At 46.6% G+C, this 20230-nt stretch overlaps 1 protein-coding gene across 4 annotated transcripts in view; it reads left to right on the top strand.

The window, feature by feature from the left end:
• SLC38A3 (solute carrier family 38 member 3) overlaps positions 1-19371 on the top strand; it is a 157246-nt gene extending 137875 nt beyond the window's left edge. For all 4 annotated transcript variants that reach the window (XM_081851330.1, XM_081851328.1, XM_081851329.1 and 1 more), the window contains 9 exons: positions 2709-2791; positions 3257-3315; positions 5579-5737; positions 6430-6509; positions 6973-7073; positions 7780-7904; positions 8985-9129; positions 10481-10584; positions 11614-19371. In XM_081851330.1, coding sequence (XP_081707456.1) covers positions 2709-2791; positions 3257-3315; positions 5579-5737; positions 6430-6509; positions 6973-7073; positions 7780-7904; positions 8985-9129; positions 10481-10584; positions 11614-11718 — 961 coding nt within the window. In that variant the 3' untranslated portion in view covers positions 11719-19371. The remainder of the gene's footprint in view (positions 1-2708; positions 2792-3256; positions 3316-5578; positions 5738-6429; positions 6510-6972; positions 7074-7779; positions 7905-8984; positions 9130-10480; positions 10585-11613) is intronic.
• The last annotated feature ends 859 nt before the right edge of the window (positions 19372-20230 follow it).

Here is a 20230-nt window from a genome sequence, read left to right as displayed (position 1 = left end):
TTCCCTTGGTGTGATACGCATTCCACTTAGTTCTCAGGGAGGTTTATGCCGAACTGGCCATGGCTACTGTAGCTGCAGGCTAGGAAGGGGCTAACCCAGTCAGTCAGAATAGTAACACAGGTGCCTTGATGATCTAATGGTCATCTCTTGCTCTGCCTAGTTTCCCCTCTGGCCGCGCCCATTCAGCCCCGGGAGGTTGCCCACGGGAGACGCTGGCAGAAAAAGCTTCCCCCACCCCCTGTACTAGGCCCTGCTTTATCTGCTGACTTACTATTAGGAGAAGCCCCTTGCTGCTGTCACTGCTGCCCCATATTGGGTACATTGGACAAGACTGAATGCACTGCAGTTCTGCCCTCAGACTGTAAAGGTAAAGGTACCCCTGCCCGTACGGGCCAGTCGTGTCCGACTCTAGGGTTGTGCGCCCATCTCACTTAAGAGGCCGGGAGCCAGCGCTGTCCGGAGACACTTCCGGGTCACGTGGCCAGCGTGACGAAGCTGCTCTGGCGAGCCAGCACCAGCACAGCACATGGAAACGCCGTTTACCTTCCTGCTATAAAGCGGTACCTATTTATCTACTTGCACTTAGGGGTGCTTTCGAACTGCTAGGTGGGCAGGAGCTGGGACCGAAAGACGAGAGCTCACCCTGCCGTGGGGATTCAAACCACCGACCGTATGATCGGCAAGTCCTAGGCACTGAGGTTTTACCCACAGCGCCACCCGCGTCCCTCGGACTGTACAGTGGGGCAAATAATTGTTTGACCTGGGGGCCCTGTACTTTGAGACTCATAGTGCCTGACAGGAAGCAGAATTTCTTTACCCCTTGCCATTTTCAGTAGTTCGCCCTACTACCACTACCTCTTCTCTTTTGCTTTCTTCTCTCTCTCTCTCTCTCTCTCTCTCTCTCTCTCTCTTTCTCTCCCCTACCCCCTTTCCTTTAAAGACTCTCCTTTTGCCTTTGTGAATTTCTGTGCTCCAGCCCTTTCCCCCCTTAACCTCCCCACATAGAATAAAATAACCAACAGAAACCTCCCTTCCAAAAATCTTAATGCAGATTGGGTAAGCATATTGTTGTACAGATTACCTTGGAAAAGTGTGTTTCGGTTGCATGCTTTATATGAGATGGGGCAGAATTCCGAGTTGCCTGCCGAAAACCTTATTCGCCTCACAGAAAGATTCGTGAGATCTTGAAATGCCATGGGGTATGTGGGGTAGTGGGGAGGAAAAGGTCGGCAGTGGGTGGGGAGAGGCAGGAAAGATCAAAGACCCAAAACCAGCCTGCCTTGGAACCAAAAGCAAAGCCAGCATCTTGCTTCACTTTAAGCTCATCTGACTTTATACACTCTGACAGGGCAAATAGCTATAGGGCTCTGCCTTTCACAGGGACAGGGACAGATTCAGCAGGATGAGTGGAAGTCAGTGGGGCAAGCTACATGGCTTAGCCTCATGTGCACAGCACAGCCACAGCTGTCCCCTGCAAAGAGCAGCATTATTCATTCATGAGACAGGGAGGTTTGTGTTGCCTGGGCTGTGCTGAGATACAAGGCAGATCAAAGCTTGACGCCGGCTTTCACGTGAACCTCAATGTCCAACATACAGGGTCATTGCTGCCTGCCCTGCAGGCTCTGTTAGGCTTGGCTTGACCAAACAACACTGCTGTGGCTGGAAGGCTAGGTCAACGTTGCAGTATTTTGCTTACATTTACACTGTATTGCCCCCCTTAGAGCACCCAATTCCATGTCCCATTGATTGTGAACTTAGTATGCCAATGTAGTTTTATATTTTCTACTGTTTTAGTACTTTTTTGATAAGCAGTATACAGATTTGAATAAATGAGAAAATAAAATATTGAATTGCCTTTCCTCCAGGGAGCTCAGACCAACATATTAGGGGTTCTCAGGTAGTCCCTCATCCAAGGAATTTTCAGTTCTGAGTCCATTTTCAGGTTTGGGGAGTAAGATGATGATCATGATTTATATCCAGCCACTCTGGGCGGCTTCCAACAGAATATTCAAAACACAATAAAACATCAAACATTAATAACTTCCCTAAACAGGGCTGCCTTCAGATGTCTTTTAAAAGTAAGATAGTTGTTTATTTCCTTGACATCTGATTGGAGGGTGTTCCACAGGGCTGGTGCCACTACCAAGAAGGCCCTCTGCCTGGTTCCCTGTAACCTCACTTCTCGCAGGGAGGGAACCACCAGAAGGCCGTCAGAGCTGGACCTCAGTGGTGGTGGAGATGCTCCTTCAGGTATACCAGGCCTAGGCCGATCCCATCTGAGATTTTGGTGCTTAGTTGTCCATTATCCACTTCTAAGTAGAGCTGAAATTCTATTTTAGAATGTTAATTCAAGCAGGTCAAGTTTTATAACCTGCAAAACTGCACCAAAGTTCAAGTTTATGAGGTGATGTCAGAAGAAACTCTCCTGCATCTAACACTGTAGTCAGTGTCAGATACTGCAAAGTTTCTCCTGACATTGCCCCACACAAATATGCTTACAGTGTGAACAAAACTTGCTCCATGGAAAGCTCAGTGGGGTCTGAGGGCACAGGATGCTGTCACCTTGGTGAAGCTAAGCAGGCCTGGGCCTGGTCAGGGCCTGGGTGGAAGCTCCAGGCCTTGCGTCACCTGATGATATATATGTACTATTAAGAGTTTTCTTATCCAAAGGCCTGCAGAGGATATAATGTTGACCTTTGTCATTCCAGGGACTGGTACATGAATGGGAACTATCTAGTCATCATGGTCTCTGTCAGTATCATCCTCCCGCTGGCCCTCATGAAACAACTGGGTAAGTCTCCCTGAGCAGCGGATGGGAATGATGAGCATAATCTCAGGAATTTGTCTTACCTGCCATTTATGGAGGGTTACCAGCAGCTGCTTCAGTGGGTTTGTTGTGCAAAAGGGTATGTCGATTACATGGGAGAGATCCACACAATTTTCATATATATGCACATATTCCTTAGCAGCCTGAGATCACACCACAGGGAAATGGCTCCCATGCGACAGGGTGGATGGGGAAGGAGGCCTTGGTTCTGTCTAGTCCTGCCAGAAAGTACCCGTTACTCCACAGGTTCCCCATCCAGACCTGAGAGAGTGACAGAGGGTGATTCATGAACTCAGAAACCTGCCATTTCTCATGGCAGTTTCTGCACCCTGAACAGAGTTGGGGTCTGTAACACCTGAGGAAGTGGAGAATGACCCATTCCAGAAGTATTTCAAGACCCCTGCAACTTTTTGTTTTCTCTCTTCCCAGGTTATCTTGGTTATGCCAGTGGTTTCTCCCTCAGCTGCATGGTGTTCTTCCTTATTTCGGTGAGTTGTTGAATAGGGAGCAGCTGCTTGTATTACTCTCAAGTCCTCTCAGTAATTTTATTTCTTGATAGCACAACCCTGGGCACATCTAATTAGTCTTGTTGAGTTCAACAGGGCTTACTTCCAAATAAGTATAAAATGGTGGTCTTGTTATTAACTGATGGCATTTTTATATTGCCCTGCTACCTCCTAGGAGTTTAGTGCAACACATCTAGCCCACCCCCACCCCTCCATCCTCATACCACTTTTATCCTCACAACAATGCTGCCATGCTGATTTGGCTGAGAGATTGTGAAGGTCACCCAGGGTTCCTGGCTGGGTGGAAATTTGAACTCAAGACCCTCCAATTGTAATGCAGCACTCCACCTATTACACACCATGTCAGATCTGCAGCCAATTATAGGCCTTTATGGTCGCTGCTGTCAGCTTCCTCATTGGCATTAGTTACTTGGAGATCCAATTATGAGTCTTCGAAAGGAAGTGGAACAACAACAGCAACAGCAACAATAACAAGCATACTTTTTGTGAAATGTTCATTTCAGAAGAAGAGAGTTTGGTGTAGTAATGAAGTATTGTACTAGGACCAAGATTCAAATCCCTGCTCAGACATGAAGCTCACTGGGTGGCCTTCGTCCTGTCACCATCTCTCAGCCCATCCCACCTCACAGGGTTGTTGTGAGGGTGAAAGCAGGATAGGGGAAAAGGGAAGTGTGTCTGCTTTCCTGAGCTCCTTGGAGAAAAGCCAAGATGAAAACAAATAAAAATAAGATCCCCACTGGCAGGATTTTACACTTAGGTTCCATGGGAACGGAGCTTCAGAGCCTGGCACTTGTTGTGAAACCATCGTTCTCTTGCGAGTAGCCAGCAGTCTTAATTGAACCTGGTCCTGCCAGAGCCTTAACCTGCTGTTGAAATGCCCCCACTTCTGGGCTGCATCCATACCAGTAGGCTGACCAAAGAGCAGAATTCTGTATCAGTTCCTGCTGCAAAGTTTGGGTGATGACTCCAGTTTTGCAAGTGCTGTTGAACTGTCAGAGTGGATAGTGAGCAACGTGCCCCCAGCCATTTCAGCAACAGCCAACGAGAGAGAAGCATCACAGCATTCTTGCTTCCTTGTCATCAACACTGATCTATTTCTGGACAAAGAAGAAGCCTCGTGCCGATGCGCAGGGTGAAGGGAGAAAGCCGAGATCTCAGTGAATGGGGCTGTCCCTGCTCACTCAGTCCCACAGTTCACTGGGAAGGAGATGCAGGCACATTCAGTGGGGTTTTGTTTCCTTGTTGTCTTTTACACCCTTTTAAGCTGCCATCAGCCCCCCAAGAAAAGCCAAATCTTAAACTTGAAGAAGTCATTTAATCACACAAAATACTGGTGCTTGAAAAAACAGTCGCAGGAAGTATTCATAGCAAATTAAGTCACATCCTTCACCCTGGCTTCTCATCAGGACAACTACCTTAAAGGAATCTTGCTTTTTCTAACACCTCAGTTCTCTAAATACGCGTAGCTGTGATATCTTGCAGAATATAGCTGCAGCGTGATTCTCACTTGGGCTACTTTGTCCTGCTTGCACTCGCTGTTATAATAGGTTGCGACCAAACATTAGGCATGAACGGTCGTTCTACATAGCTAGCTAGCATGGTGGTGGCCCAAATGCTTTTAGAATGCCTTAAATGGGAGCCGTCTCCATTCCCATCTCCACACCATCATTTTTTTCTCTCAGTGGTTGCACACCAGCACATGGCCTTTTCTGATGTGGCCCCTTGGTAGTAGAACTCCCTCTCTAAAGTGGTTTGGTTGGCACTCTTTCTAAGGACTCATCCACACCTCCATTTGCCTGCCTGCAGGTTACCGCTGAATGGGACCAACCAATCAGTTTTACCACAGATTTCCATTTGTTCTAATTCAGTAGGTAAGAGTGGGAAAGCTGCAGGCCAAATACAAAACTGTGCGTATTTATATACTGCCTTTTTCTCCAAGGAGTTCACAGTGGTGTCCATGGTTCTCCTCCCCATTCCACCCTCACAACAACCCTGTGAGGTAGGTTAGGCTAAGAGATGGTGACCCAGGTCACCCAGCTTCATGGCTGAGTGGGGATTCAAACCTTTCTCTCCCAGGTCATAGTCCAACTCTCTAACCATTACACCACACTGACTCCTACAAACACCCACAAACACATTTATTGTCTATTGTTGAGACTGATCTAAGGCAAAATAAGCCCAGGCAATCATTCCTACCTAACAGGGTTTCTTGATTGCATCTCAGGTCATATACAAGAAGTTCAACATTCCCTGTCCTCTTCCTGACCGGGTCAACACCACCGTCAGCCTCAATTACACACCAGTCAGCATGAACAACAATCAGGACGAGCAAGCAGTGGAAGACGGCATCTGCTCTTCGAGCTTGTTCACCCTCAACTCTCAGGTCAGACTAGCAAACAATACATAAATATTCATTAACCTAAGTAACATATCATAACAAATCTGGGAAAACCTGTCTGGCTGAATCTGGTTCTCTGGTTATAGGATCAACACTGAGGCTGGGCACTGTGCAGAGACAGTCTTGCATCCTGAACCACGGGCAGACCATGCGATGGAAGTAGAGGGGACAGATAGAGCTATAGTGAGAATGGGTTAGGGTTACCTGCAGGGCAGATAAAGGGAAGACAGGGTGGTTCAGTGGAAAGACTTGGCTAAACAATCAAGTTTTGAGCCGGGTGTTTGAAGGAGGGAGAGAGAAGGAGGCAGCCTGACAGACAGAAGCAGTGAAGTGGTTTGAAGTGCAAGGAGCAACATGGCCAAAGGACTAAAAGTGGGTCATGGAGGGCAGGATTGCAGAGGAGACCGAGAACTGATGAATCTGTATCAGAAGAGCAAGATGTGAGAAAAGTTCAGTTTGTGCCAATGAGAGATTTTCCCCCCCTAACGTAGGGAAGATCAGGAGCCTGGGTGAGGAGGGAAGGGTTGAACAGTCCTTTTCCCATGTGAAAAGTGCAATGTGTAGTTGTACCCCTTACTGGAAGTTGCTACGGGGCTATGACAGCAAAGGTCTTGGAAATGGGAGCATGCCCAGTGGTCAGCTGACATCCTCTTCTTCTCCCTCTCTCTTCCTTGCAGACAGCCTATACCATCCCCATCATGGCATTCGCTTTTGTGTGTCACCCTGAAGTCCTGCCTATCTACACGGAGCTGAAAGAGTGAGTGTTGGATCCATAGTTGCAGCATATACATTTTGTGCAGATTGCCTGCATGCACTGCGCATCAAGGAAAATTCTCAGTGATTCTCCGTTAGACCGCAGCTCCAAACCAGCAAATGGCCTGTTTGATTCCATTCAGTAAAGGAGCAAGTGTGTGCTTTATAGAACTCCATTGATCAGACTCCCCTTTCTTTGGTTTGCCTGAACATCAGCTCCAAGCGCTCAAGGGAACTAGTGCCTGTTTGGGAGATGCTAGGCATGCCATCAGATAAGCTGTGGCCTTGTATAGTTTGCTTTGGCAGGATGAACTGGGGCCATCTCAGATCTTGGGCCTTTCATTCTAGCTAGGTGCCTTTTTGTCTTCAAGGAGGTGTGTAGAGAAGCAGCTGGGATTAGGAAGGAAGTACCTTTAAACCTTCAGGAATTCGGTTCTTCTCATGCTGTGTTTCTGCCTGTCTTTTAGCCCAACCAAGAAGAAGATGCAGTGCATCTCCAACATCTCCATCGCTGTCATGTACATCATGTACTTCCTGGCTGCCCTTTTTGGCTACCTCACTTTCTATGGTAAGTCCCTTCCACGGGGTACCCGAGTGGTGGAGGAGAGGTAGGCAGTGGGGTGGTGACAAATGACTTCACTGAGTATATACACACACCTCCCTGGGACCAGAGTGTAGAATTTCCTTGGGTGGAGGGCCTAACACTTCACTAGGACAGACTCTGCATATTCTTCTGGTGCCCAAATCATTGATCAGAATCACAAGTGCCAGAGCTCTTTTCACATTTTACAAAGCATTCCCCAGTAGTCAGCCATAATAACTAGTTTAGCCCCATCACATGCGTTTTGCTAAAGGACTTTTAGATAATAATAGTAACAATTATTATTATTATTATTATTATTATTATTATTATTATTATTATTATTTCCTTTGAGTCCTTCCATTGCAAACAAACCAAATTGCAATAATACCCCCTACTTTGTCTTGTTATTTTAATGTTATGCAACACAATCCTATGCAAATATGCTTGGAAGCAAGTAGGAACTCCTGGGGTCCTTTGGGAGGAAGGAGATTGGTATCAATTTAATACACAGTATTCTGTGGGATTCACTTCCATTGTTCACATGCATAGATTTAGGGCAGAAACACCTACATAGCCTTTCCTTCCAAGAAACAGTTCTGTCGTGCCCCAAACCTGGGATGCAAAGAGACACCTTGCTTAGGTACACAGCCTGATCAATAATGGATGTGCTGTTCTTGGTTGTCCCCTGCAGGCCAGGTAGAATCAGAGCTGCTACATACCTACAGCAGAGTAGATCCGTTTGATGTGCTGATCCTGTGTGTGCGGGTGGCTGTGCTGACTGCTGTGACACTGACGGTACCCATTGTTCTCTTCCCGGTGAGTCTCCTTTTCATCAAACCGTGTGTGCCTGTGGTTTCCTATACCACATACCAGAAACCAATCTAATGGTCTACTGTCCCCTTTTTAGACTGCCTGCCCATCCTTGTCTATAATTGGTAACTGAACCAGAGAACAAATAGTTTACTCCAGAAATGTACAATGCCGGCTGTGGCTGAAAGCAGGAATCATAGGATTATTGCAGAGTTAGAAAGGGCAGTAAGCAATATCTAAGCATCTGTAGAAAACTAAGGGAGAGGGAAAAGAGCATTAATGATTGCTGTGGTGTCTCACGATTGCTGTGGGTGGAACCCAAGTATCAGTTTATATCTTACCACAATGACATGTTTGTTGCTAGGGATCCAGAGAACCTGGGCACCATCTGCACATTTAGCCCTTTGTATGAAGCAGGGCCCTGTGACTTGGTCCAAATTTAACCACAAAAGTAAAGATCTGAAAAGATCAGCTCCACCTACCTGGTTGCTGCTTAATACAACAAGTAAAACTCAAAAGGGAGGGATCTGCAGAACAAGTTCCCAACAGCAACCACAATGCTGGGATAAAAGTATTTTTAATCTGGAGCACCCCACCACCACCACCGAACATCAGTGTTGCTGCAGCTTTCCTGGAGGGCTTGTGGCACTGCAGCAGTGAGGTCAGGGCTGTGTGGATGCACTGATGGAGCCAGTCTGGTGGTTCTGCTGGTGCATCCACACAGCGCTGACAGCCGTCCTGCCCTAACACAAGCTAGGTAAGCTGCAGCAACACCGATGGTGGAAGGGTGGCATAACCCCATCAAATTGGCCACTACTGCTTCCATTTAAGTCAAGTCTGTTGGTGGTTGGTTGGGTAGTGGATTGAATTGGCTGGGATATGGACAGAAGCAACCAGAGCCCACCAAAATGCAGGTCACAAATAGGCATTGGAGTCCAAAATCAGAAGAGATCACGTTTATACCCAGTCGAGCGAGGGGACAAATGGGGAATATGGTGTCAGTGCAGGCCTAAGTTCTTGTGCAGTTAAGAATTGTGAATTTTCCCTTAAGAATGGAGTCTGACCATACCTCCCTCCACTCTCCAGGTACGCCGGGCAATTCAGCAGATGCTGTTTCAAGACAAGGAATTCAGCTGGATTCGGCACACAATAATTGCTGTCATACTGCTGACTTCTATCAACTTGCTTGTCATTTTTGCTCCTTCCATCCTGGGCATCTTTGGACTGATTGGTGAGTCCCACTTTCAAGGGTTCTCTTTTTCCTAACCTCAGTCTCTTTGTTTGCCATTGCCACACTCTACCTGCACCTTCCCCTTGGGTGAACCGTGCAAATACAGTAATGCAATAATATAAATTTTGGAAGTTTTTAGAAAAACTGTTGGAGAGAAGATATGTGTCTTGTGTCCTGAGCAGATCACTTTCTTTCCTTGTGGTTCCTGCGTTCTGGTAGCCTTTAACAAAGAGAGATTAGGGAAGTTTAAAAAGCTGGATGCAAGCACTGCATGGATTGCCCTTGCACACTAATACTGTACAGCCAAATGGGAGCCCACTTTTGTCTGTCTTTAAATTATCCTACTTGCTATTGGGTCATGGTATTCCCATGATACACTTTGGGCCACAGAGAGGAGGATAGATGAGCTGGTTCTTTGGTCGAAAGAGACTAATTCATACCCTGGAGGAAAGCAGAAAGCTCTTTCAGCTCTTCTTCCTGTCTCCACTGTGGCTAAGCTTCAGAGCACATGAGGAAAACATAAAATCCTTCATGTAGAAAAAGCAGTCAAGTGACTTTCTCATAACCAATTCCAATATCGTAATTTTTACTTCCCTGTAAAACGGAGTTGCACTCTGACTTGGACTGTATACACAGCATTTAAAGCACACCCGCATGGCTTCCCCCAGAGAATCCTGGGAATTGTAATTTACCCTCGCAGAGCTACATACTTTCCCAGCATTCTTTGGGGGAAGCCATGGGCTTTAAATGTATGCTGTGCATTTGTTGTGGGTATTGGTTTACGGGTAGTACTCCACAGAAGGGCAGTTTTTACACAAAAATCACCCCTCCGATACAGCTCTGATGCTGGAAAAGCAATCCAGTCTTCACAGTGATGAAATAAACTCTTGAGTCAGGATGAGGATAGAGACTACTTGGGGGAGAATAATTCCTCTCTGCTGCCTTGAGAACATGGATGCAACTCCACATCTCCGGTCTCCCATTCTGCTGCCCAAAGGCCCCGTTTTTCCAAGGATCAAGGCTACCGCCAGCAACCTGTTTGTTTGCAGTGTGATTTCAAAGGACTTAATTTTTTTCATTCCCAGCTCCCCAACCACTGTTTGAGGAGAGAAAGAAAACACCATTCCTAAGGCAGGAAATCAATAGCTTGTCTGGCCTCTGCCAGGGATGTGGGGCAAGGCCAGGGGCCCGTCAGCACAGCTTGTTTTGCTTTCTCCTAGGAAAAACAAGTGGCGAAGGGTGGGTGGATAGCTTAGTGTTCTCCCTTTCTGGAGGGGTGTGTGTGTGTGTGTGTGTGTGTGTGTGTGTGTGTGATTGTCACTAGAATTTCTTCTCTTCTGGACTCTTCCAGGTGCCACGTCGGCCCCCTGCCTGATATTCATCTTCCCAGCAATATTCTACATCCGGATCATGCCCAAGGACAAGGAGCCCACGAAATCCCCTCCCAAGATCCTGGTACGTACTGTTTAGGAACCCAGCTTGGCCTAGAGACCTTTGGGGGTGTCTATAAAGGAGTGGGGTGTGCTGCTGGTTGTGTGAGGTGTGGGCCTCCTGCCCAGTGGGCCCTCCTATCTTAGACTGTCCACATGAGGACATCGCCCTGCAGGCACTGCTGTTCTTGAACTGTCCTCTCAGTGAAGGCAGTTGTGGGGATGCTTCTCATCTGGGGAGCTGCTAATTGCTCATGACACCAATGATCTTTTCATCAATCAAGAACGCAAGTCAGGGGTTCCAGAGACAATCAGATACCATCATAATTCTGACCGCAGTAACCTCGAGTCCATAGGTTGTAAAGTCAGGAGCACAGAAAATCAGTTTGGCCATCCTTGTAGATATACCTCCATCAGGTTCCCTCTCACCTCTTAACAGGAGAAAAATTATGGCTATTTTATATGACCATAAGGCTTTCTCACCTGGGAAGAGATCAATAACTCTAGCTTTGGAAAGCAAAGTTTTTGTCATCGTAAACATTATCAGAGCGATGTACAAGGTTGTGAAGGTTATAACTTGTTGTAGATGAGGGACGACCAACTGCAAGGATCACTCTGTCCTACAGACAGCGGCCTGGAAGCTAGGGACAAATTTGGCTGCACAAGACACACTCTTTAAGTAAAGCTGGCACTATGTAGCAGCCAGGGTTTCATAGTGTGGAAGTGCATGCTCTTGGCATGCTTGGCGGCTTCATAGATAAAACCCAGGTAAGAAGCGAAACATTGAATTCTTGGATATATATTCTCTCATGCGGCTTCAGGAGACACTTGCTTTCATGACCAGAAAGTCTGCCTGTGCTTTTACTGAACCAAAAATGGGCAGGATTGCCAGGAACCACTTAAAATTCCTTTGAGAGCCAAATCTGGCCTGTGAGTTACAAGCTGGCTATCCTTGATCTAGGTGATGGGGAGGTTAGAGGAGCAGGGCTGAAGACCCGGGCCAAAAAGCCCCTTTCCTTTTCTGTGAGTGACCCTCCTTTTCTCCCCCCCGCAGGCCGCCCTCTTTGCATGCCTTGGCGTGCTCTTCATGATCATGAGCCTCAGCTTCATCATCATTGACTGGGCATCGGGTGGCGGGAAGAGCGGAGGCAGTCACTAGACAAGGCCCGGACCCTCACAACTGTGGATCAACGCCTTGGGAAACTCGGCCAGCTTTGATACATTTCCTGCTCCCCTACCTCTGCTAGTACTGTGCCGTAATTTAGTCCACAGCTCCGCTCTGAGCCAAGGGGGCGTTGTTCCGCTACTCAGTTCCTACACGCAACCCCATTGAGCCAGGGGGGCTGCTGCTGGCTAGACCAAGCCGGAAACCAGTTCCTAAACTTTTTGAGCATTTGTTTTAATCTCACTGTCTGGGATGGGCCAGACCAACGGTGCCTGAGGAACAGGCAAATGAGGGAAATAGGCCAATCCAGAGGGGTGGGAGGGTTGCTGTGGGATGTCTGTCCTTATATGTCCAGTATGTCCAGCCCAGCCTGAGGCAACTGGAGAGTCAAGGGCAGGAACAGGAGGAAATTGGGGGAGGGGACTGTGGCTAAAGAGCCTGAGAGTAGAGCTTTGGCCTGAGGTTCACCACTGACAAGGGAACTGGAGCCAGGCCTTCCTACAGAATTACGGTACTGGGGCCACAAATTGGAAGTAAATGCTTTTAGACAGGGAGAGAGGGGCAGAATGTTTCTGTTTGGTTTTTAAAGTCTTAATAGCCTCAGCCCCCACCAGCCACAGGGCTTTTGTCCCTCTCAGAAGTTGCTTCCTGAGCCCGTGTTGTTCCTTGGTGGGGGAAGTGGAAGTTCTTCCCTCAGACTTGGTCCTGTTCCCTCTGCTAGGGTGTGAGCCTTACGATGAGCCTCATGATCAACGCTCCTCTCTCAGGGCAAGAGGATGCTCAGGGCAGAGGTCACAGAGGCCTTGCTCTCTCCCATCTTTACGCAGCTATCTGTACCACACAAAACACATGCAAACAAGTATGACCTCATTGCCATCGCTAAGGTGGCCACAGGTCTTGGAACTGACTGGCTGGCAGATGGGAAGCAATTTGGAGATGTCGGCCTTTCTGAACTGTCGGTTGGGGTGCAGGTTTACGCTGGCTTTCCTTAGCGCATGCCTGAGCTTCGCTTAGGGAGGTGAAGCAGAGATGGTTGGCATTTGGGGCAAACGGTTAGCTGTAAGCAACAGAGCTCTTCCTCCTTCATACAAGGTGGGATGGGAAGCAAGCCTGTGTCAGTGATATCAAACCCCTGTTTCTGTCTCCTCATTCCATTAGGTAAAGGCAAGTAGTCATTGGGTGGAATTCAATGTGCGATGATGAACGTTCCGCCTGCTCAAATACTTTTGGCTTGCGGGGTGAAATGATCCCCTCTCTCCTCCCCACACGTGCCGTTTTGGGGTTTCTCCCGAACCTCCCCTCCAGTCAGTTTCAGGTGGCGAATTCCAGTTGCGCAAGTAGAAGTCCTTGCACAGGACTTCTGCAGATGGGGCTCCCTAAGTGAATCCCACCCAATGTCTTTTAAGACAGTACGGCATTGAGGCCTCTCTGAGGTTCCTGTGTCCTGAAAGGGTCCACCGCCTGAGGCAATGGAAATGGATCTGTCCATCCTAGAGACTGGTCCCTCCCCACTAACACATCACAGTGGCCTCTCTTCCTATCTGCCAGCAGTTGCTTGAACATGTTGGGAAGTGTAGCCCTGCCACCAAGCTGGTCCGCCAGCCTAACTGGTCACTAGGACTTGATTGCTGCTAATTTCGGTAGGCTAGGAGAATTTGCATTCATTTTGTTTTGTACATACTGATGTTGCTTTTCCTCCAATTTGTAGCAGGCATGAGATTCCAATGGAATTGTATTTATATAGCTGCTTTCCCGAATTGGCAAGGATTTGCCCTCCATTGAGTCCCTGCTTTTCCTTCAGTGTAATTTATGTACGATCAGATAGGCATTCAGTGTTCCCCCTGAACTAGGATATGAGGCCTTGTGTAATAGCAGATCAGGAGGAACAAATGGATCTTCCTCATCTTTACTCTCTGATCTTGTCGTTGTCATATTTTATATATATCTAGGAGAAAATATTCATCATGGCTTCTTCCTAAATCAGAGGTGGCCTCCCAAATATGCACTTGTTTGAAATGCTCTGAAATCTTTCATACCTCATCTTACTGTAGTCAGCCTGGGCCTGGCAAGCTCAGAAGAAAAAGGAGGAAAAAAGCCGCTGAGAACATATCAAAAGCAGCAGAAGGCCACCTGAGAAGGGAAACTCAAAAGAGTCCAGTAGTTGCCAACAGGGTAGTCATTTGTCCCTGCCTTACACCAGGTCCTTCTAGCCTAGCGAAGCCTACTCCCCAGATGCGAGCCGGTGGCTTTCCTGGGGTTGTTGGACTCCATCAGCCCCAGCCAGCATGGCCAATGGTCAAGTTTGGTGGGAGCTGTAGCCCAACATCATCGGGAAAGTCACATGTTCCCTGTCCCTCTTTTACTCTTGACTGCCCTCCAGGGTCTTCAGCAGAAATCTTTCCTGTCACCTGGTCCTTTTAACTATAGATGTGAAGGGTTGCACTTGGCCAGGGGGGTTGCACTTGGTTCTTTCTGTATGCCAAGCACAGGCTCAGTCATTCAGCCACAGACAGGGGCCTTCAGCTGCCACCCATGTGTAAGGGGAAATGTAGGGTTGATGGAGTCAAAGCAGTGATCTTCAAGCTGCACCAGCTGCAGTGCTCTTTACCACCAATGGGTGTCCTATTGACTTTGCTGATGGTCACGTGTGAGAAATGACCAGGTTGGAAATAACAACTCCAGGTCTAAGTTGGAAAGCGAACCTCCGGAACTGGGAGTATTGCATCTAAGGAAAAGCATCTAAGGAAAAGTATCTGACCCCCTGGTCCAGTCTTCTAGTGAGTAACACTTGTAGGTCTGCATTTCATGTAGGGTGGGAGACTTTTCAACCCACCTCTGCATTTATATGGCTTTGGCAGCAACTCAGAGTGTGAAAATTAGCAGAAAGCTTTTCAAAGCCTGGAGGTATGAGTAGGTCATTGTTTAATATCAAGCCCCTGTTGAAGGCTTGGCCTGTAAACCCTCACTTACCTGGGAGTAAGCCCCATTGAATTCAATAGGACATGATTAGAAATGTGCTGTAAACTACTGTGGCAAGTTGAAAAATTGAAAACCACGTCTCCCCCCTGGAACACAGGGAACAGTGGACTTCTTTGCTGTGAAGGATTGACTGCTGTCAATAGCTTAGGAAATAAAGGAGTACTTGGACCGGGGTGATGAATACTGGGCCCTTCAGAAGTGGCTGAAATACAACTCCCATAATCCCTGACTGTTGGCCATTCTGACTGCCAGGGCTGATGGGAGCTGGAGTCCAACAAGGAACATGGTTCCCCACCCCTGAAATATAAGATTCATGTGTAATTTGGGGCAAGGAGTTAATGGAGACCTGAAGAGGAGGTTGTGTGTAGAATGAGTGACACAAGTCAAAGGGTAGCATGTAGGACTTCATGGAGCTGAGCTCATTCCAGAATGAGAAAACCATGGGAGACTGTATGGTAAAATTCAGCATCTCTGAACTGCTGTCATGCTCCTATAGCTTGAAGTCTTCCAAGGGTAGGAGAATTCAATGGAGCATTTCTTCCCATTTAATTAATATCTGGTGTGCAGCCCTCCCACTAGGGAATGAAATCTGAAATATGTAATTGGTTCTTTCTTGAGAAGCACAGGATTATGGGGCTAGTTGTTTAATAGCAAGAAGCTTTGGTTGTACTAGGGCGGTAGTTTTAACAGAGGAAGCCCAAGAAGCTTCTGAGCCACCAGCACTGAATAATATATTTTATTTCCATTTATATCATAATTTATTTCCAATTGACCTTTTCCAATTGTTATTATGCAGTGGGAAGCTGATGACACTTGTAAAAAATTTCCCCGCTTTTCTCCCATAATATTGAGGAACCTTTCCCAGACCTTTCAGCATTCATCTGACGAAAGTAGATCCACTGAGTTGTGCAGGAAAGCGAAACAGCTTTTTCTTCGTAAAAGGGGGCAGGTGCTGAGTAAGTGAAATGAACAAGCATCTTCCATAGGACCCTGTGACTGGCACACCAAAACAAAAACATTTGGATACTTCAAAGTGCACTTTCCCTTATGAATAACAAAAGCGTATTTCTGGACTTGGAGGTAATAGCCCTGTAAATTTTTCATTATGTTACGCAGCCAGACCAAATGCTGGTATCTTCAGTATTTCAGAAGCTATTGTGTACCAACAAAATGGCTCGCATTTGATCCATATTGGAGCAAGAAAAGGCATTCTAGGAGCCATCATGAGTACATTTTCAGAATGCATGTGCTCTCTTAATAGGTATGAATTCAATACTCACTAACAACTTTGATTACACAAGTGCTATAACTATTAAATAGGTACAGGTGGAGCCTGGCCTTGCAGCTATTCAGCATCCTGGCCAGGTGACTCTCCCTCCTATCCGTCGTACGTCTGATAAGAAGCAGAGTCATCAGGTGAGCTGATATGATGAACCAGCATATATTCCTGGAAATAAAATCTCAGGCAGGAAAGGAGATGCCTACAATCCTGGAGTTCCTGAGATGAAAAACACTGGATCCCTGCTCTTACCATCCCTATGGTACTCACTTCTGCATTCACAGGTGGGCGGCTTTGCTCTGCCCATTCACATGGCACTCCTGACCACGGACAGCAGCATCCCGTGTAGGTTCTGTGCAGGAAAGGGGAAGCATCAGGGCCTCTCATTTTCCACGCGCAGTGAAATTTGGTGCGCAAAACAGCCATTTTGTGAATGCAGCATACCTGCTATTTGTACAACTGGATTGCAGGGTGGTACAGCTGTTTATAACAATATTTTTTAAATGTAGCGTTTGGCCAGTTTATGAGATACATGTTGAAGCAGTCTGTAAGCTACTGCCACCATCTGACGTTCCGTTCAGGGTGCTGGGCAGTAGCAGGCACAACACCATGAAGCTACTCTGCCCCCTGCCGTTGTTTGCAATTGTTGCTGCTTCCAGTAATTTGCACCTTAAAAGGCTGCTGTAGTTTTACTCTTGATTTCCCCCCCCCCATAGCAACTAGTACACATTCTTTTACATGAATTGTGCAGGAGGGAACACATTTAAATAGTCTGAGGAATGTAGCTAAGGAAGTCACACATCTGCCAATGAGTGACTGCTGGTACTAGTGGTAGAAATGAACTGCTTTTGCACAACCCTGATACCCATTGGATGCTGTCCAATCGCCATTGAACCCATCCCTAGGCAAGTTCCATTGAACTTAATGGCAGTTGCCTAGAACCACTTCCCCATTTAGAAAATAGCAGACACAACATAACATTCTGCATTGGTGCAGTGTTATTTGGGGGGGAGTGGGGGAGCCAGTTGATGTAATCTGCCATCCTAAACCATTGTTATTGAAGTAAATTTCCTTTAAATGAATGAGACTTACTTTCAAGTAAATGGTTTTGGGAATCTGGGCTGAAAAAGAGTGAAAATAATCATTCCCTCTATTCATTTGCATAAGATGAGCTAGCCTCCAATAATCTTACAATCCTTCCCCATTGTTATATCTGCTGTCTTCTTTGCTCGATATCCCCTCTTGCCAAAAGCCATAAGGAAAGATTCTTCTTTTCCTTCACTAATAAAATGCACCTTATGAAGTTCAGCACTCAGATGGGGTGGGGAGTGGGGAGTACAGGGCTAGGAAGCAAAACCAAGATGAATATTTTTGCAGCACTGGTGTTAGAAAAATAATTTTAAAGTCCACAAGTAATTATTTCTAGGGTTTAATAAATATAATGGACATAAATAAGAGACACGTATTTTTGTACTGGGATGGTGGCTGGTCAATTTGCTTTTTATAAATACTGTATATAAGAGTAGATCTTTTTTAATGTATTTGTTGTTGCGCTCAGTAACTCTGTATAGTGTATATATTTTATGTCCTCAGCAATGAGGGACTGGATACAAGAAGACCTGCCTGAGCTATGGGGAAAACTTACTGCCATCTGTGAAATTCAGGGTAATTGGGCTGTTTCTGCAGCCTGGTGTTCAGCTGGAAGAGAAATGGAGAGAGGAGAACACATTTGCCGATAAAAGTTTGGCTTGGGTTATTAAAAATGATCTCACTGGCCCTAGCACGTGGGAGGTCATTTAAGACCTTTCGGCTTATTTCAGGAAGTTAATATCAACCAAGGACTTGATCCAAAACTCAGCTGCATTGCACTGGTGCTTATCAAACTGCTACCATGGGCGACCGAGCCCAACCAAACCCAAAACACACATTCGCTGCAGAAACCGCATGGCTCACAGACCACAACATACAACCACCGGAGGTGCTTGCAGTGAGTGAGAGTGATCACAAGAGATCTCATGGGCTTGTGCAGGCTGTGAGCTCTTTGTGCCGGCAGTCACCGCAAAGTTGTACTGCCTTTGGGTCACAGCCTCTGGCCTCTTAAGGCTAAACTGCTACATGGCCATGCCTTTCAATGCAAGGGTGTTGGTTTGTTTTTTAACAAATACCCAGCATGGAGGGAGGGGAGGAGGCTTTAACCATCTCCCCCCCCCCCCCCCCGTGAGTCTAATCTGGGTTGCACGTGTAATTTGCAGATTTTAAAAGCTGCTGAAGCCAATGGGAGCTTTCCCTACCCCTCAATGCGAATTGAAACACAGGAGGTTTGACATGGATCAGGACCACAAGGAGAGGGGGTAAGTGGGTGAGAAGGCTTCCTTACCCACATTACTAGGATCCTGACCAGGAACCTGTCCCCAAAGCTGGCAATTTGCATTAAGAAACACACAGATACATCTGCATTTAAACATGCAGCTGTGTAGCTAAAGTAATGTGTAGTTGGGCCCCAAGAAGCAGGGGTGTGTGAGAGAAAGGTCCCTGTGGCTCACAACCCAGGCTCCAAGGCAGGAGAGAAGGTAAAATCAGCACAGCGAACATGTGGCTTGTCAGGTGCAACCTAAAATATTACCTTCCTGGTCCTCTTTTACCCCTTAGGCTTAGAGCAGGTTAACAACCCTTTTAATATTTATTTATTTTCTGTAACGTAGGCTGCAGGCTAGAGAGCTGTATCATCCACTTGCTGCACCCAGATGCTGTCTTGGTTGTTTGGGGTGCCTGGCCTGATAGATGATAATTGGGTCTGAGTGGGGTGGTGGGGACATAGAAGTTGAACAAATAAATGCCCAAGGGGCCATGGTGTTGATGGAAAGCAATTGTGCATCATTTCAGGACCAGCTTTGAGCAAGCTTCTCCTCTTTCCTGTTCTTTTCCATGAGGGCACCCTAGTGGGTGACAACTGTCTACCCTTCCTGTTTCCAAACTACAGGCAGGCTGTGCTGCCTAGCTCAAGGCAGGTCAGGTGTCCGTGTCTCCTCCAAACTTTTGTAAGGGAACTCAGCTGGATGTATCATAGGAAGGAATTCTGGAGAAAGAAGTTTTATTACTTTGGGTTTTTCCCACCCCTTCGTGTAGGACCCTTCCACTTTCCCCAAGGGATTCAGGGTGGGGGGGGAGGGGTATATGTGCATGAATCCTGCTCTGTCCAAAATTCTGTCCTGTTTGTTGTCGTGCCCCAAGTCAATCTCTGGAAAGAAGGGAGGAGTCTTGTCTGGAGGAGTTCCTATTTCTGTAACATGTACTAGGGGTCAGTTTTAAATTATATGCTGAAATTAGATCTATATTTGGAAAAGAAAGAAATCTTTTTAAAATAACAATAAAGAAAATGTGAAACTTCACCCAGCACTATGCCTACGTCTCTCTCTCTCTCTCTCTCTCTCTCTCTCTCTCTCTCTCTCTCTCTCTCTGTGTGTGTGTGTGTGTCTGCGTGTGTGTGTGTGTGTTTAAGACTGAAAATCCAAGATTTGCAAGCCAGACTGAAATTGGCCAAATGTCGAACAAGGCTTGCTTCTTGGTAACTCTAATTAAGATTGCTGCCAAAACTTCATTGCTGGATCCCTGTAATAAAATTTCTAGCAAGCTTTTCTCTCTCTGCCATAGAGCGTGTATTTCAGTTAATTTATATTCAAACAAAGTTGCATTGCACCTCAATAAAAAAATCAGAAAGTTAGGTTGATTCGAGGAACTAAACAAAAATATCAAAAAGTACTTAACATCACACGTGTCTAAACAACTGGTATCACTGTTACTGTGAACTATGTTTAGCTAGGAGAAGTGTCTGTGCCCAGGCATTGTTATCTTAGGGTTGTGTCCAAAGTAGAGCCTAGTAAATCCATGCATGAGCAGAACAACTGGACTTCCACAGTGTGCCTCCCCTGATAAATCTGTGCTGTGGGTTCTCCCAACCCTTCAGAGCCGTTTTAGGGACAGGCTATGGGGAAAGTCCCACTGCACAAGCCGAAGTCATTCTGGTCACACTATTATTTAGTTTGATACCGCCCTAAATCAGCATGCTGAGAACTGTAGTCTTCACATATTTTGGCAAAGGCCAGAGATATAGAAACAAACAATCTTTGGCTCACTACATGTAAAGGATCAAGAATGAGTGACAGTCTTTAATAGGTGGGGGGGGTGGGACCTGTGGCCCTCCAGAGGATGTGGGGCTGATGGAAGTTGGAGTCTAAGAACATCTGGAGG

Source organism: Podarcis erhardii (assembly GCF_964252035.2).
Source record: "Podarcis erhardii genome assembly, chromosome: 2".
Taxonomy (NCBI): Eukaryota; Metazoa; Chordata; class Lepidosauria; order Squamata; family Lacertidae; genus Podarcis; species Podarcis erhardii.
Note: the sequence above shows the minus strand (reverse complement) of the source record. Positions and strands in the feature narration are given on the sequence as shown.